Below are 15,911 nucleotides of genomic sequence, written 5' to 3'. Positions count from 1 at the left end.
TGAGAAGCAAGAGAAATGGGGGTGGGAGGCAATAGAAGTATTGCCAGATCCCCTTTAGAATTTGCTTCATAATCATGTGTTTAAAAATCTTTTTAGATGTTGATAATTTATATGAAAAGGGTTTTTTTTCTGCCCAGTGTGCACATTTGTTGATTTATACCTTTAACAATTTATGAAAAGTTGCTAAATAAAACTTTTGGGGGGAGGAAATAGTTGTACATTGGCAGAGAAAACAAACTAATACTGTGATTGCAGGGTGAAAGCATGGACAATTTCAACTGGGGAGTACGCAGACGTTCTCTTGATAGTCTGGACAAGTGTGATATGCAGCTTCTGGAAGAAAGCCAGCTTTCAGGAAGTACACCCAGCCTAAACAAAATAAACCATGAAGACTCTGATGAGTCATCAGAGGAGGAGGACCTAACAACGAGCCAAATCCTGGAGCAATCGCAGCTAGTAAGTACCGTAGTTAAATCATAGGCTCCTAGAAGGAGTACTGTACATACCGTGTATTCAAACCAGTTCCAAAGCAAATTGGAAGTGATAGACCTGAGGTAGGTAAGTATATTCTTAAATACTTTATATTTTTCATAGTCAGCAAACATAAAAGGCTTAGACAGAAGTTCTAAATACAGGAAACGTCAGATCTGATAAGTTGTGTTTTATTCCATGAACGTTATATGTCACATTCTATTAAGTAGCCCATTTGAACTCCCTTCACATTTGATAACATACCATTTAGAGAAGAATGCTTCTGTTTTCAGCATGATGCCACAACAAACAGGGAGAAAATAATTTCTTCTTCAGATCTGCACAGAAAGCATGTCAAATTAATAAAATAACCAGTTCAAACATTTCAGTGTTCACTAATGAAAAATACTGTATTATTTACCGCTATTCATAAGAGAATGACTTCATGTTTTTGGCACAATCCATGCAAAGTTATCCTATAAACACATCTTTGCAAATGAATGGGAATGCATAAGCACTATGTATATGTTCCTTTGTGTGACTTGTGTAAAAGAGCTTGCACCCTTAATCTGAATCTTGTTTTGCTTTTAACAGATAATGACACTTTCCCCTTCTGAGGACACAAACCACATTGACCCCCTTTCCACACCAGGTGAGGCTGTTTCAGTGGCTTCTGCAGCTCCACCTCCCTTCAGTACAAGAACTTCTAGTTTTAATGCTTCTTTGCCTGAAATGAATAATCTCCAAGTGTCTGAAAGTTCAAAGGTGAGTGAATTGTATTTAACAATCTTTATTCAGTAGACTGAGACAGATTTGGCATACCTTTTTCTTCCTGCTTATGTAAAAAGAAAAATATTTTAGGGTTTGGAAAAAAAATTGCCTTAATGCAGTATGTCCAGCTATAGCTAGTGCCAGAACTAAATGTATGCATTTTTCAAGAAATTGTTCCTGGGAAATGCCAGCATCACACTTCAACCAACTTTAGCAGGGCAGTACAAAATTGCCCTGTGGGTGGAAGCATGAATTCCACTTTTTGTCCCAAAATGTGGGAGTTCAATTGAATATTAGCCTGCACTGAACTCAGTTCTGCCTGTTTGGTCTACTTTTGGAATGTAGCTTAGAGTAATACACTGAGTTTGGTATACATGTGTGTATTTTTAAAAACCTGCTCTTCTGCATAGCTGCCTGAAACAAAGCTTGTTTGGATGCAATTATTAAAGGTTGGTAAAAGCTTCGCACCACATATTTATTTATGTTTTTTTTTTGTTTATGAGGGAGGAGAGTTGCTTTCTTTAATAGTTTTTTTCCAAATATCTGTAATTGAAGCCAGGGGCAGACAGGCCTTTTTTTTAACCTTAAATATTTTATCATCAGGTAAGTTCTTCATTGTGGTCTCTTCCAACTCTATGATTCTATGTGGGGCAAGTTGACAGTCAGTCTGTTGCAGTGATGTTTTTTGTTTCAAACACATGTAGGCATAGGAAGTTAGGCATAAATGCTACACAGAAAATTGGTGGTGCTTTAGAGAAAAATAATAATGGTTGAACAAGAAACATTACAAGCTGTTGTATCCTTAGAAATTACTTGTGAGATTTAAAGAATCAGTTCATCTTTCTTAAATTTTTATTTAAGAAAATGCAAAAAGGGAAACATGAAAAGGACTTCGTTCTAAATTAAACACTACTGTTGTACACCAAGGTTTATCAGCACTATTTAATCAAAGACCCTAGATGGGCTCTATATATTCAATGGAGTTTTCTGTTTTCTTTTCTGAAAGTCATCCTGCCTATTACCTGACAAACCACATGTGAAACTCCAAGCAAAAAATTTTTGGCTCAAAGTTTTTGGAGAAGAAAAACTTTTTAAAATCTCTTGTGGTCAGAATATATAGTTTCAAAATCTACTTGGATCCATATACCAATTCTGAGACTTCTACTTGGATGGGAGGTGTTGGAATATAAAGATATTTTCTGTTCAGAAGGAGTCCTCAAGGAAATATCAGAGCACCTGAGAACCCTCCAAAACTTGTTACTGCCAATAACAACCTACCAAAAATCCAAAAGATCCCATATCCTCCACCTGGATGTGCATCTTCTTTATAGTTTGCCTCTCACTAGTTGCCCCAGCCCCTAGGAGCAAAAATGGAAGCCTAGGACTAGCAGTGAAGCAGTATGTCTGGCTGGTTGTTGTCTCCCTTCCTTTAGTTCTATTCAGGAGGATGGGAGAATTAATTTGCTCTACTGGAGCTCTAAAAAAAGAAGCAGTTGAGCAGCCTACTTCTCAGAAAAGGAAAATGATGCAATCTGAGGAAAATGGAGCAGAGGACACAATAAGGGAAATGCAGGACAGAATTAAGTAAAGAGGTAGTACAGTAATATCTAACTAATCTAAATGAATTTAAGTTTCCAGGTCCAGATGAACTACATCCAAAGGTATTAAAAGAACTGACATATGTAATCTCAAAGCCATTGGCAATAATCTTGGAGAACTCCTGGAGAACTGGAGAAGTCCCAGTACACTGGAGGAGGGCAAATATCGGCCAGTTAGTCTGACATCAATACCAGGAAAGATTCTAGAGCAGATCATTAAACAGAGAGTCTGTGAACAATTAGAAAGGGGATGCCATAATCACAAAAAATTCAACATGGGTTTCTCAAAAACAAGTCATGCCAGACTAATACGATCTCTTTTTTATTATTTATTATTATAAAATTACCAGCATGGTAGACAAAAGGAATGCTGTAGACATAGCATTTGATTTCAGTAAGGCCTTTGACAAGGTTCCCCATGATATTCTTGCAAACAAGCTAGTAAAATGTGAGCTAGACAGTGTGACTGTTAGGTGGATTAGTAACTGGTTGACCAGCTGAACCCAAAGGGTGCTCAGCAATGGCTCCTCTTCATCTTGGAGAGAAGTGACCACTGGAGTGCCACAGGGTTCTGTCTTGGGCCTAGTGCTGTTCAACATCTTTATCAGCGACTTTGACGAAATAATAGAGGGCATGCTTATCAAATTTGCAGATGACACCAAATTACAAGGAATAGCTAATATCCCAGAGGAGAGGATCATTATTCAAAATGATCTTAATAGATTAGTAAGCTTGGCCAAAAGTAACAAAATGAACCTCAGGAAGGAAAAACGTAAGGTACTGCACTTAGGCAGAAAAAATGAAATACATAGATATAGGATGGGGGACACCTGGCTTAACAACAGTACATGTGAAAGAGATCTAGGAGTCTTAGTAGACCACAAGTTGAACATGAGTCAACATGTGATGCAGCAGCTAAAAAGGCCAATACAATTCTAGGCTGCAGCAATAGAATTATAGGGACTAGATCATGGGAAATAATAGTGCCACTCTATTCTGCTTTGGTCAGGCCTCACCTGGAATACTGTGTGCAGTTCTGGGCACCACAATTCAAAAAGGATGTTGACAAGCTGGAGAGTGACCAAAATGGTGAAGGGTTTGGAAACCACACCCTTTGAGGAGAGACTTAGGTAGCTGGGTATGTTTAGCGTGGACCTGTTAATAATAATAATAATAATAATAATAATAATAATAATAATAATGTATATGAAGGGGTGTCACATTGAGGATGGAACAAGCTTGTTTTCTGCTCCAGAGAATAGGACATGAAACAATAGATGCAAGCTACAGGAAAAGAGATTTCACCTAAACATTCGGAGGAACTTCCTGACAGTAAGAGCTGTTCAACAGTGGAACACATTTCCTTGGAGAGTGGTTGAGTCTCCTTCTTTGGAGGTATTTAAACAGAGGCTGGATGGCCATCTGTCAGGGGTGCTCTGATTGTCAGTTCCTGCATGGCAGGGGGGTTGAACTTGATGGCCCTTGTGGTCTCTTCCAGCTCTATTATTTTATGAAGATGTTTGCATACTGTGGTGCTGATTATTACTTTTAAATTCCCACCCATCTTGGGGCTTGAATATTTCGAGGCCCACTCTGTCCTTTCAAGTCTTCCTGTTTTAGGTTCCCCCTTTTTTTTACAATGTAGTTTGGTGGTGACCAGAAACAATGCCTTTTGGGGATTCCACCAACTTTTTGGAGCTCCTGGGGATGCTCACCTGACACCTTCTTGCACTGTTTTAATCGACTTGTGAAGAAAATGCCTTTTTGAAAAGGCTGTTTCTGGAGTTACAAAGCAGATCAGTACTTGCTGATTACTGAATTTTGGAAACAACCATTTTGTTATGATGCATATATTGTTGGTTGACTGTATTACAGTTGCAACGTTCTATATGTATTTTCATGTAAACACATTCTGTGAATAAATACTGAATTTACCCTCACTCATAATCATTAGCAGATACTGTGTATCTTCTGTTATTTCAATATTTTTAATCTATTTGTTTTGTTATTAATGTGTATTATGTGACTAAAAAAGTTACCAATTCAATTCCTCTAGACTGAAGGTGCCCAGGAAGAGGAAGATACCTCAGTACAGGAAGATGACCTCTCTGGCTCTACAAACGAACTCCCAGCAGCTTTTGAATACAGTGATAGTTTTAGCCTAGATATGACAGAGACTGAAGAAAAGGGGGGCAGACTGCTGGATCAATATGCTCTTGCTAGGTATGTGAGGTGTGTGTGTGTGTGTGTGTGTGTGTTTTTTTTACTACCGTATATACTTGTCTATAAGTCTAAAATGTATGCCCAAATTAACCCCAAAATCTCAGGTTGACTTATTTACAGGGCAGTATGGTAATGTGATAGCAGCCCTTTTAGATTTCCCCATGCGGTTGGTCAGTTAGGAGAGCAGTTTCTTTCTCTCTTGAGCCAAGCAAAAAGAGTTCTGGGTGATTAATTCCTGTTAAACAAAGTTGTTTTCCCGCCTGCGTTAGCCGCCTGAAGACTAAAACAAAAGCTTAAAACACTGAAGCAAAAAGCCTCAGAGTCCCTTTTGCCACACGCACACATACATACACTGAAGGAGCTTCCAGGTTTTACCCTCAACCTATCCATGGGTCATGGCAGAATCCATAATTCTGGCCCCAAAACCTGCCCTCAACATATATATGAGGTCGACTTATAGTTGAGTATATATAGTATTTATTTCTTGCTTTTTTATGAAACCGGAGCAGTTTACCAAAAAAACCTCATAGTGTTTTAAAGTTTATTTTTTTTAAAAATGAAAAAATAATACATTAGTAACATGTTACTGTTTTAAGATTGAGTAATGGCAATAAATATTCAGTAAGGAATAGTTATTAAAAATGAAGTCTCTAACTCTGATACTTAAGCACAGATCTGCACATAGCCTTGCTATCTGTTCTTACACTAAGATTTTGTGGTTCACTTTTTTTCCAGTTTTGGTGAGGGTGACAGGAATGTCTCACCTCTCCCTTCCCCTTTCTTCTCCGCTATCTTGGCTGCATTTCAACCAGCTGCTTGTGACGATGCAGAAGAAGCTTGGCGTAGTCATATCAACCAACTCATGTGTGACTCAGATGGTTCCTGTGCAGTATATACTTTTCATGTGTTCTCTTCCCTGTTTAAGGTAATAAAAAAGTTCAAGGAATCAACAGGATCAACATTTTAATAATATCTTATTTCTCAACTGCAGGTGTTAAACCTTTTGGTTATGTTCCCTAGATGCCTTCTTCCCAGGCTGTCAACTTTTGTAAGGCTGGGAGGGGGATCTGTACTTGCAGGTGAATTAATATTTTGGGTTCTGAGGCAGACAGGCAAGTGTGCCCCCTGAGGCTAAAGCAGGTGTAATCCATTATATTAGACTACCTCAAGGATGGGCAGTTGTGAAAGGTTAATGAGCTTCTAAGGAACGTGAGACATCACTAGGTTGGCATCACCTGGTGCAATAACTCATGGTATCACCACCCATTGACCTTCTCCCATACTACACCATACAGAATCCTCACAAATGTTTTTTGTACTGATGTTACTCTTAAATCATAATTCCAGTATATCAAGGAATGTAATGTAATAGCTGTGACATAAAACAACTAGCAACATTAAAATTATACCTTTAAATTACAATGCACAGCCTGAATGTATTACATGCACCTAGTTTCATGTGGTTAAAGTGAAAATTTGCTAAGACTTGATGTTTTTAAAGGACACCTTTAAATAATTATTATTTTAAAATATTTTTAAAAGAATGGGGAGCACTAATGACTTGGGGATTTAAGGATTGATAGTTTAAATATGTGAAATGTGATTAAATTACAAGATAATGTTTTCAAGAATTATATAGGATATTTTATGATTTAAGATGGGATCTATTGGTATTTTAAGTATATTTTGGGGATTAATTAAGACAATAGATATTGAATTAGGGAAAAATTCTAAATCCGGTTGGAGAGGAAGTTCTTTTACTATTATTCTTATATTTTTTCTATTTTTTCCTGTTTCTTCTTCTTTCTCTTTCCCTTTTTTCTTTTCTTGTATTTGCTGAATTTTCCCTTTTTTCTTTATCTGACTTGATTGTATTATGGACATTTCAGTTGTACAAATCTATGTAAACAATACTTTTAAATTAATTTAATTTTTTTAATTAAATTTTAAAAATTATTTTTTTAAAAAACTGGGCCCTCTCCTTTCTCCTCCCAATGAGCCTCATCCCACTCACACCATCTCTTCAATATTTTAAAAGGATGCAAGCGCACTCCACAGTCCATCTCTGCCAAAAGGCATATGTCTGGGGAGCAGAGGTATCACTCTCCCTTAGGGTATCACCTGGTGTGGACCGCACCCCCCCCCCTTAGTGACACCCCTGACATGAGGACAATTTTCATCATGTTTTGGGGTCTTCCTGGGACATTTTAGGATGAGGGCAGGCCACAAGTGAAAAGAAGATACTTAATGTTTACCTCATTTTAAAAAAGAAAAAGGCCTTTCCTGGGCCTAAATTGGCCCAGGAAGTCCAAAATGTTGTGGAAATGACTCCCACAACCTCTAGAGGGCATTTGAGGGATTAAAAATGTTTTTTGGGGGGAAAATTGTAAAAATGATGTTTTACGCCATATGGCTAGGAGGCCTCCAAACATCTTAGAAATACCTTCCACACTCATTTTGCAAAAAGAAGACTGACCCTTCCTGAGGGCTGAATGCAGCCTACATACAGGCTGTACTTTGTCCACTCCTGACTATAGAGTCTTCAGCTTGGGAAAGTAAGAAAGTAATGATCCCCTTCCCATAGTCTCTTTTATGCACAAAATCTTCTGCTCATCAAATCTCTACTTATTCCTGTCTCACTTTACAGAGCTCCCAAGCAATTATCCTAAGAATAATTAGGATAGCTAGACACTTTTATTGTTGCAGTCCATTAACTGGAAGCATTCTATAAGTGGCTGCATCTTTTCTTTTCTTTTTTCTTTCTTTGTTTCTTTTATTTTCTTTGTGTACTGCTTGATACAATGAAATAAATAAGTGGTTTACAGTAAAAAAATTATGAATGCTATAGCTGTCCCTTCAGCCCACAAACTCTTCCTGGTGCTCCTGGTGTACTTTTTCAGTTGCTTTTGTTCAGCAGAAGAGAGGAATATTTAAAAAATGTCATTTACTGATAGGATCAACACTACTTCCTTTTGCCATTCTGTTGTACAATACACTCTGGGCGGGACTGACACATAACAGTGCACTGATATCAACAGAACAAATTCCCATGGTGGTTTGCAAGATGAGTGAAAATATCATGCAATGTTTTAAATTAACAGAGGTCTTAAATTTATAGGGTAGTTGTTTGTGTTTCTAGGTGGCTTGAACAGTTTGTCATAAACTAATGATATCATATGTGCAGGAACCTGTTAGGAAAAATCTTTCTTTTGAGGGTTCTACCAGCTACCAAACCAGGAAGCGTCTTGGTGCAGATTAGCTTCCAGCTGCAACTCAGTATACTGGAACTCTCACAAGCAGCAGATAACACTCTTGCCAACCAGTTCTGGCCAGAAGGGAAAGCTACACAGAAGCTTCTCTCATGATTTCCCCTCCTGTAAACTTGGCATCAGAACACTCATTATGTTGTTTGATAGGACATTTGGCATTGGGTAGTAACAAAACAATGCCCAAAATGGGCAGAGAATTGACATGTTGGTTGTTACTGATGACAGAAACAGAATGAGTCAAAGCTGCCTGAAAGCTAACAGGAAAGAACAGGGAAGAGGTACAAAACAAGAATACCATCTTTTAGCTAGCAGTACAAAGAGTTGGACTTGTTTATAGAAACTTACTGTAATACTTTATAGTCAAATCATAATGCATTTTGATAACCTTATAGAAATAGTCTCTCACAACCCACAGGACACATGTATTTCTCCTCTGCAATATACAGAAAGATGAGATGCTGCTATTGTATTTATAAATGTAGAACACACATTGTATTTATAAAGGTTACGTATGCATTAATTTAAACAGCATATGTATTGAGCATAATTTTGCTTTACAGAATATCCAGAAAAGATTCTGCTTTCTAACTTGTGATGCTGCCAGCTACCTTGGTGACAATCTGCGAGGAATAGGATCAAAGTTTGTGAGCTCATCGCAGATGCTGACATCATGTTCGGAATGCCCTACTCTTTTTGTAGATGCTGAAACTGTGAGTATATAAGCACAACCAGACATATTGAGAAGTCATACATTGCAACCATTGCGGTAAAGATAAATTCATTTTATCTTTCCTATATAGACTTGTCAGCTCGTTTGGAAATACATGTTGAGGCTTAATAGAAGGCCTTATATTTATTATACAGTGAGCCCGTGCTATATGTGGGTTAATTATAGGCGGCTTCCAGCTTATGTGGAAGCCGCCAGGAGAGTGGGAGAATGGCACAACGTCCACACGGTGCGCATGAGCCCCATTATATCCATTATATCCATCTGAAGGAGTGAGTAAGGACCTATCTCTATCAGTGGAAGTACAGGTAGACTCTATGACTCAAAGTGCCTGGACAAAGCTTCAACTGGTCCACCATCTTAGTCTTTCTTTGTCAGAGATAATCTGGCTACAGCAGCTAGGTTGTCGATTGCAGCTTTTTATGAATATCACATAACACAGGTTTTGCAGTAATTGCACTGACTGCAAATATGCATCTAGTCTGAATTCACAGTGCCAGTGGTTTAAAGCCTTAAACAGTGCTGAATGCCAGAACAATCCATTAATGTAAACAGGATGGGAGAACAGAGATTTGAAACACCTCCATGTTGCCCAATGACCTGCATCAGTTTTCTTCAATGTTTAAGCACACACAGTCTGTCCCTGGTGTGATTTTTTTTGCAACAACAATTTTTTTCAGGTTAGCAGCTATCTTTCCCTGTGTTGACAGTGAATTCAAGAGGAAGGTCTGATTTAGACAAAATAAACTCTTGAATTAGAGACATGGTTAATAAGGAACTAGAGGCTGCAATTAAAACTGCTCCACCTTCTGTTTGATGTACATGCTTCAAGATTTAGCCATAAAATAATTGAAACAATAATTAAATGATTGCAGCACTAGAATGAATTTAAATGTTTCTGTTTATATGAGTTCCCTAATGAATTTCTCACAAGAAAGGTAGGTATGTGGATAGAAATATAATGAACTCACTTCAACAGAAAAAATATTAATCAGACTTTAAGAGATTTTTCAGCTAATGGAGTTCAGGGGAGTGCAAAGTCTGCAGAGTGAAGAGAGGCAAGGAGGAAGAAATGCAAGACTAAATCTAGACATTTAATTTTGAATGAGGTGGTTCCAATTAAGTGTGAGGCAGTTATCAATTTAAATGTACCAGAGTGAAACCCAGAGTCAGATTTCTCAGATTAGTATGAAGGAGAACCTGAACTGATTGAGACAATATAGGAAGAGCTGAGTGATGGGGAAAATGATACTTCATCATGTGGTGAAGCAGAGTATGAGGTGCCATAGACTTTTTTACAGCAGATGCTTTTAGGTCATTAACGCACAAAGTGTTAAAAATGCTAGGCGGAGAGCAAGTGAATCAAAGTAACAAAATGATTCAGGGAAATATTAGCATTTCAGTTACGGTGAAGAGGAGCTTGGTTTTGAGAAAAACAGTGCCTAAGAATATGAAATTGCCAGACATATTTAAGGAGCTGACTGCATTAGAATGGGAAGCTCCAGTAAATAGCATGTGTTTATTTGTCAAGTATGTCTCAGAAATTGTATAACTTTGAGAATCAAGTAATGGAACAGTAAGCTGTTCCAATGTTGGATGCACTACTAGCAGCATTAATTTTAGGAACTTGGTGAATAAGGAAGGTGACATATTAACAAGGATGAAAGGTGAGCAGACAGGGCATTGAAGAAAACACATGAGACTGCAAGCTGTAAGACCTTTAGTGGCAGCATTACTATTTGGTACAGCTGTATTGCTGTCAGGGTGGAATATTAGAGGAAAAGTAGGTGTAGGGCACATGGCTTGCAATGTACAGTAAAAAGGATTTAGAAAGTGATACAATTTGTGGCAGATGCCACTCAAGATTCTGTCTCTTTTGCAGCCAAGTCTGTTACATCATCACATATCAGTAGGAGATCGTTATGGAGGAAATATCAGGAGGTTGATCAGAAATTATGAGCAAATTTCGAAATTGCTCAATTCAAAGGAAATATTTTTGGGGAGAAGGCTTTGGAATGTTTTAGTGGAAACTAATAAGAAAGAAGCAGTGCCCACAGTTCAGATTAAGTATTTAGAAAACCAATTAGGAATTCATTGCATAACTTTTAAGAAGGAAGAGAATTTGAAAGATGGGATTTGTAGCCATTCCGACCGATATGAAACAGGTAGAAACATAGTATTTTAGTGTTGGGTGGGACTGCAAGAGCAATCTCGTCCAACCCCCTGCCATGCAGGAATACACAACTAAAATACTCCTGAAAGATGTCCATCCAAACTCTGTTTAAAGACCTCAAAGAGAGAAGGTATCCACATGCTGAGGAAGCCCATTCCACAATTGAACAGCTCTTACAGTAAAGACATTCATCTCAATATTTAGGTATAATCTCTTTTCTTGTAATATGAATCCATTGGCTCATGTTCTAGTCTCTGGAGCAGCAAAAATCCAGCTTGCTCCATCTTCTACATGGCATCCCTTCAGATATTTAAAAATAGTTATAGTGTTTCCTTTGGTCTTCTTTTCCATTCCATTCTATTCTATTCTCTCATTCCCTAAATGGTTCCAGACCTTTGACAAATTGGCTGCTCTTCTCTGGACATATTGATTCCACAATCACTAAATATACAGAGTCCAAATGTGATAATACAGAAAGATCAGAAGACAATAATACATGAATAATATAAGCGACTCAGACAAGATGATAATCAGACGTCCATTATCAGGTTCTTGAACTTGATATTTTGACTTATTTGGTCTGCAGGACAAATACAAATAAATAAGTAATGCTCACTACAATGTCTACCTTGTATGTTTTCAGCTTCTTTCATGTGGACTTCTTGAGAAACTAAAATTTAGTGTTTTGGAACTGCAAGAATATTTAGACACATATAACAACAGGAAAGAAGCAACACTTTCTGTAAGTATGCTTTCTTTCTTTTATTTTTCATATATTCATAGTAGTGCCAAGGTACTTTAAAATTTCAAATATGCACAGAAATTATATAATCAGTTTGCTTTTTTTCTAGTCAGATATGGGATTATTTATAATATTATATCACTGTATTTTCTTTGTTTTCAGACTATGTAACTCACAGGATAAGAGCTAAAACTAAAATAGGTATTCCGCAGAGTAGAGTAAAGTGAACACCCTGGTTCACTCGGGAGCTGGTGGTGATGAAATGAGTGGGACAGAGATTTGAGCAATGATGGTGGAACATTCAGAATGAGTCCGATGGGGCTCATGGAAAAGCCTATGCCTTAGCAGTGGTGGTAGGAAATAAATCTTTCTTCACTGCCACCACTGCATTCGCAGTGTCGTCCAGTAGAGCTGTCTTGAGTGGGCAGGGGCCTTTTACATTTTGCCCCACAAGAGCAGTGGGTAAACCATTCAGTAGCCCACTGTGAAGAGTTTGCACGGCACTGTGAATAAAATCTCTCAGATCCACTCTGAAATGGATGCAGTAGTTGGTACCGGTCTGGTGGATATAGCCTTGGCCCCTGCTTGTCCAGTGTCATTGGATATATTTCAATTTGTGCAACCTGAGGATGTGGACAGTATCCTTGCAGAGGTGAAAGCCATGCCCTTTGTGGCTATAGTGAATGTCTCACTACATCAAGGCAGGTTTCCCTTTGGTCTAAAAGAGGCTGTGGTGAGGCCATTATTTGGGGGGCGGGGCGGAATCCTCCCTGGACCCCAATATACTAGAGAACCATCAGCCAATCTCTAAGTATGCTGATGACACACAATTCTTACGGTATATACTTGACTATAAGTCAAGAAATTTATGCCCCCAAATGTTTAACTCCAGAATCCTGGGTCAACTTATATACATGACAAGCCAGTGTCCTTCTAAACAGCTGCTGAGACAGAGTGTGCTTTCCTTCCCATCTGCCTTCCCCCGCATGCCTGTGTATGTTTGCATGTGTGGTTTGTGTGTGTTGATTGATTGGGAGTTGCTGCTGAACACCTCACACTTCCTTCTTAACCGCTGACAGCTTCCTTCTTAACCGGAGGCAGGGACAGAGAGTGCCCTCGACTTATCCACAGGTTGTATCAAAATCCACAGTTTTGGCCCCAAAAATTGCCCTTGAGTTATACATGAGGTCAACTTACAGTCAAGTATATATGGTATATCTCCTTTCCCTCCAATTCCAAGGAAGCTGTTTCTTTACTAAACCAGTGTCTGCTGTCAGTAATGGACGGGATGAGGGTGAACAAATTGAAACTTAATCCAGACAAGAGAGAGGTGCCTATGCTGGTTACACTGAAATCTCAGGTTTATCTGAGCCTGGATGCCCAGGTTCTGGCTGTGGCCAGGAGTGTATTGCATTATTAAATCTAGTATGCCATGTATGCCCATTTCTTGAGAAGTCAGATCTGGCTGTGGTGACACATGTCTCGACTACATCCCATTGGGACTGCTGTAACACACTCTATGTGGGGCTGCCTTTGGAAACTGTTGCAAAACTTTAGTGGGTCTAAAATGCTGCAGCCAAGCTGTTGACCAGGCTTGTTTACAGGGAACATGTGGCTCCATTGCTGAAACAGCTCCATTGGCTAGCTGTCCTTTTCCGGACAGAATTCACAGTTCTGGTTTTGACCTTCAAAGCCCTACGTGGCTTGGGTCCAGACTATCCAAAAAGATTGTATCTTATTTATACAAGCCAGTGGAAGCTTACAGGGGTGGGGATTTCTCTCAATCTCACCACTTTCACAGGCACAGTTGGTGAGGACTTGAGAGTGAGCCTTCTCTGTTGCTGTTCCTAGGCTGTGGACCTACCTTACATAGGAGATCTGTTTGAGATCTGATTTTATGTGCAAAGTGGTGTACTGTATTTTTTAATCTTTAAATATGTTTTGAGTGTTTAAGTCTTTTTAATAATGTTTTTAAATAATACTGTTGTTTAATTCTTACATAGCTTTTGTAAATTAATGTCTTAGCTTGATCTTTTGAATTTATTGTGAGCCACCTTGAATCCCATCTTGAGAGAAAGGCAGGATAAAAATTCAATAAATGAATAAATACTTAAGCTGCAGTTCTGGATTTCATGGAACCTTGTTGTACTTACTTCTTAGCAAACATTCTTGGAATTGCACAGCTAATGCATTTACATTTGAATTATTTACTGTTTAATCTTGTCCTCAGTTAAGAATTTAGCACATTGATTCATCTATTTTATGATGTAAACTTACTTGGAAATCAGTATTTTGTGAACTCATGTTAACAAAATCTTACTCACCAATATCTCAAAAACATAATCAAAAGTAACAGTTCTAAGTGATCAAGCTATGGCTTCAAAGCAGTTTGTTGATTGTATTTCTGATATTTTCTTACTTTCCCACAAAAACAGTGGCTGGCAAACTGCAAGGCAACATTTGCTGGAGGTTCAACAGATGGTGTTATCACGTGTCAGCCAGGAGACTCAGAGGAAAAGGTAAAACATTTTCTGTTCTCTTGTTTCCACACTTAACAATTTTGTATTATTTTAACTAGAGGAAAGACTTTCATGTGTATTGTGTTTGTTTGAGATCATAGGCACAATATAATATCAGAGCAAACATAGTATTTAATATTAAGTAGGTGCTGTACTTCCCCCATTATTCTCCAGCATGTCTTAGTTAGTGTGCTCAAGTATTTTAGGGCCCAGGGAAGAGGTACCTATCCTCTACTATTTGGTAAAAGAAAAGTAAGTCTCACTAAATTAATTTTGAGTGTTTAATTTTTAGAAAAACAGATCCAATCTGCCTGGAAGTCCTTTCCCATTAGCCTTAGTATCTGGAGATGCTCTTTAGTTACTCCATGTTGTGTGTGGGTGTTGTAAGAACTAGATTTATTTTTCTTTGCCTTTCCATGTCTGTTAACTATTAATCTTCATAATTCCCTGATTTTACTGTTCTGTTGGGGTTTGCACCTCTTAAAAACCTGCTTATTGCCTTGCTTCCTTGCATCATCTGTTTTATCCTTTTATGCTGATTCTCCTCTTGGTTTTGAGCAACACAGGATGAAGGAAAGTTTGCACAAGCAGCTTTGAGGTCTTTGCACCAGACCTTAGATCTTTTCTTCTGCGTTTGAGCTCTGTTTACTCTGTATTGAACCCTTTTTAGCAATATTGCTGAGTAAGCTTTCCACCACCTTGTTTGATATAATTTTGGAAAAGCAGAGGTCAGACACCTGTGGTCTCTGGATATTGTTGGAATGTAGTTCCCCTCATCCCCAGTTAGGGAGCATGGGAACTGTCACTCAACAATATCTAAAGAACTACAAGTATCTCAACTCTAATTTAAATGAACAGTACTGGTGAATTTATTATGGTTTTAAAAAAGAGAAGATGTACATTAAAACCTAATGTTTCTCTTTATTCTAATGACTGAAAGAGGAAAGTGGTTTTTGTCAAGTGAATCTGATTTTACTGAAGTGCTATATCAGGGTGTGAATTATATTAAGCATTATATTAAACCCTTTATATCACTTAATGGCTTACACTAAAAAAAAAGATTTCACAAGTGATGGGGGAAAATAATGTCCTTTTTGTGGGTAGTCCTTACCAGTATGTATTGATTCCTTAAAAATGAGCACATATTTGTGATTAGACTCTATTGTATACAGTTTCTTGAAACAGTCTAAATTCAGTGGGAATTGCTTTTGACTAGACATACATAGAATCACACTCTAGTCATCATTTGTTTTGTCCCGGTCAAAACTTGTAGTTATCACTGAACATAGTTATTTGAAGCATACCATGGTTCTTGGCAAACCATTCAACCCACAACCTTCCTGGCCTAAAACTGAATTTTCCTGCCTTTTTCCATGCCAAGTAGCAGTAGGTTTTCAAAGAAAATACAATCCAAGAAA

General features: G+C 38.1%; 2 protein-coding genes across 8 annotated transcripts in view; one reads left to right on the top strand and one right to left on the bottom strand.

Moving 5' to 3' along the window:
• The window catches only part of FRY (FRY microtubule binding protein), a 279,770-nt gene that overhangs the window by 246,734 nt on the left and 17,125 nt on the right, over positions 1-15,911 (top strand). For all 6 annotated transcript variants that reach the window (XM_089512531.1, XM_089512527.1, XM_089512529.1 and 3 more), the window contains 7 exons: positions 256-456; positions 1,066-1,236; positions 4,897-5,063; positions 5,799-5,988; positions 8,893-9,042; positions 11,876-11,974; positions 14,410-14,493. In XM_089512531.1, coding sequence (XP_089368657.1) covers positions 256-456; positions 1,066-1,236; positions 4,897-5,063; positions 5,799-5,988; positions 8,893-9,042; positions 11,876-11,974; positions 14,410-14,493 — 1,062 coding nt within the window. The remainder of the gene's footprint in view (positions 1-255; positions 457-1,065; positions 1,237-4,896; positions 5,064-5,798; positions 5,989-8,892; positions 9,043-11,875; positions 11,975-14,409; positions 14,494-15,911) is intronic.
• Positions 5,890-15,911, bottom strand: part of ZAR1L (zygote arrest 1 like) — a 35,213-nt gene continuing 25,191 nt past the window's right edge. Inside the window, exon 4 of one of the 2 annotated variants that reach the window (XM_089512536.1) lies at positions 5,890-5,979. In XM_089512536.1, coding sequence (XP_089368662.1) covers positions 5,935-5,979 — 45 coding nt within the window. In that variant the 3' untranslated portion in view covers positions 5,890-5,934. The remainder of the gene's footprint in view (positions 5,980-15,911) is intronic. The other variant, XM_089512534.1, reaches the window with a different exon arrangement.

Source organism: Sceloporus occidentalis, unplaced genomic scaffold (genome assembly GCF_023333645.1).
Source record: "Sceloporus occidentalis isolate IW3139 unplaced genomic scaffold, rSceOcc1.0.p SCAF_2, whole genome shotgun sequence".
NCBI classification, from domain to species: domain Eukaryota; kingdom Metazoa; phylum Chordata; class Lepidosauria; order Squamata; family Phrynosomatidae; genus Sceloporus; species Sceloporus occidentalis.
The sequence above is the reverse complement of the archived record's forward strand: the minus strand, read 5'-3'. Positions and strand labels throughout refer to the sequence as shown.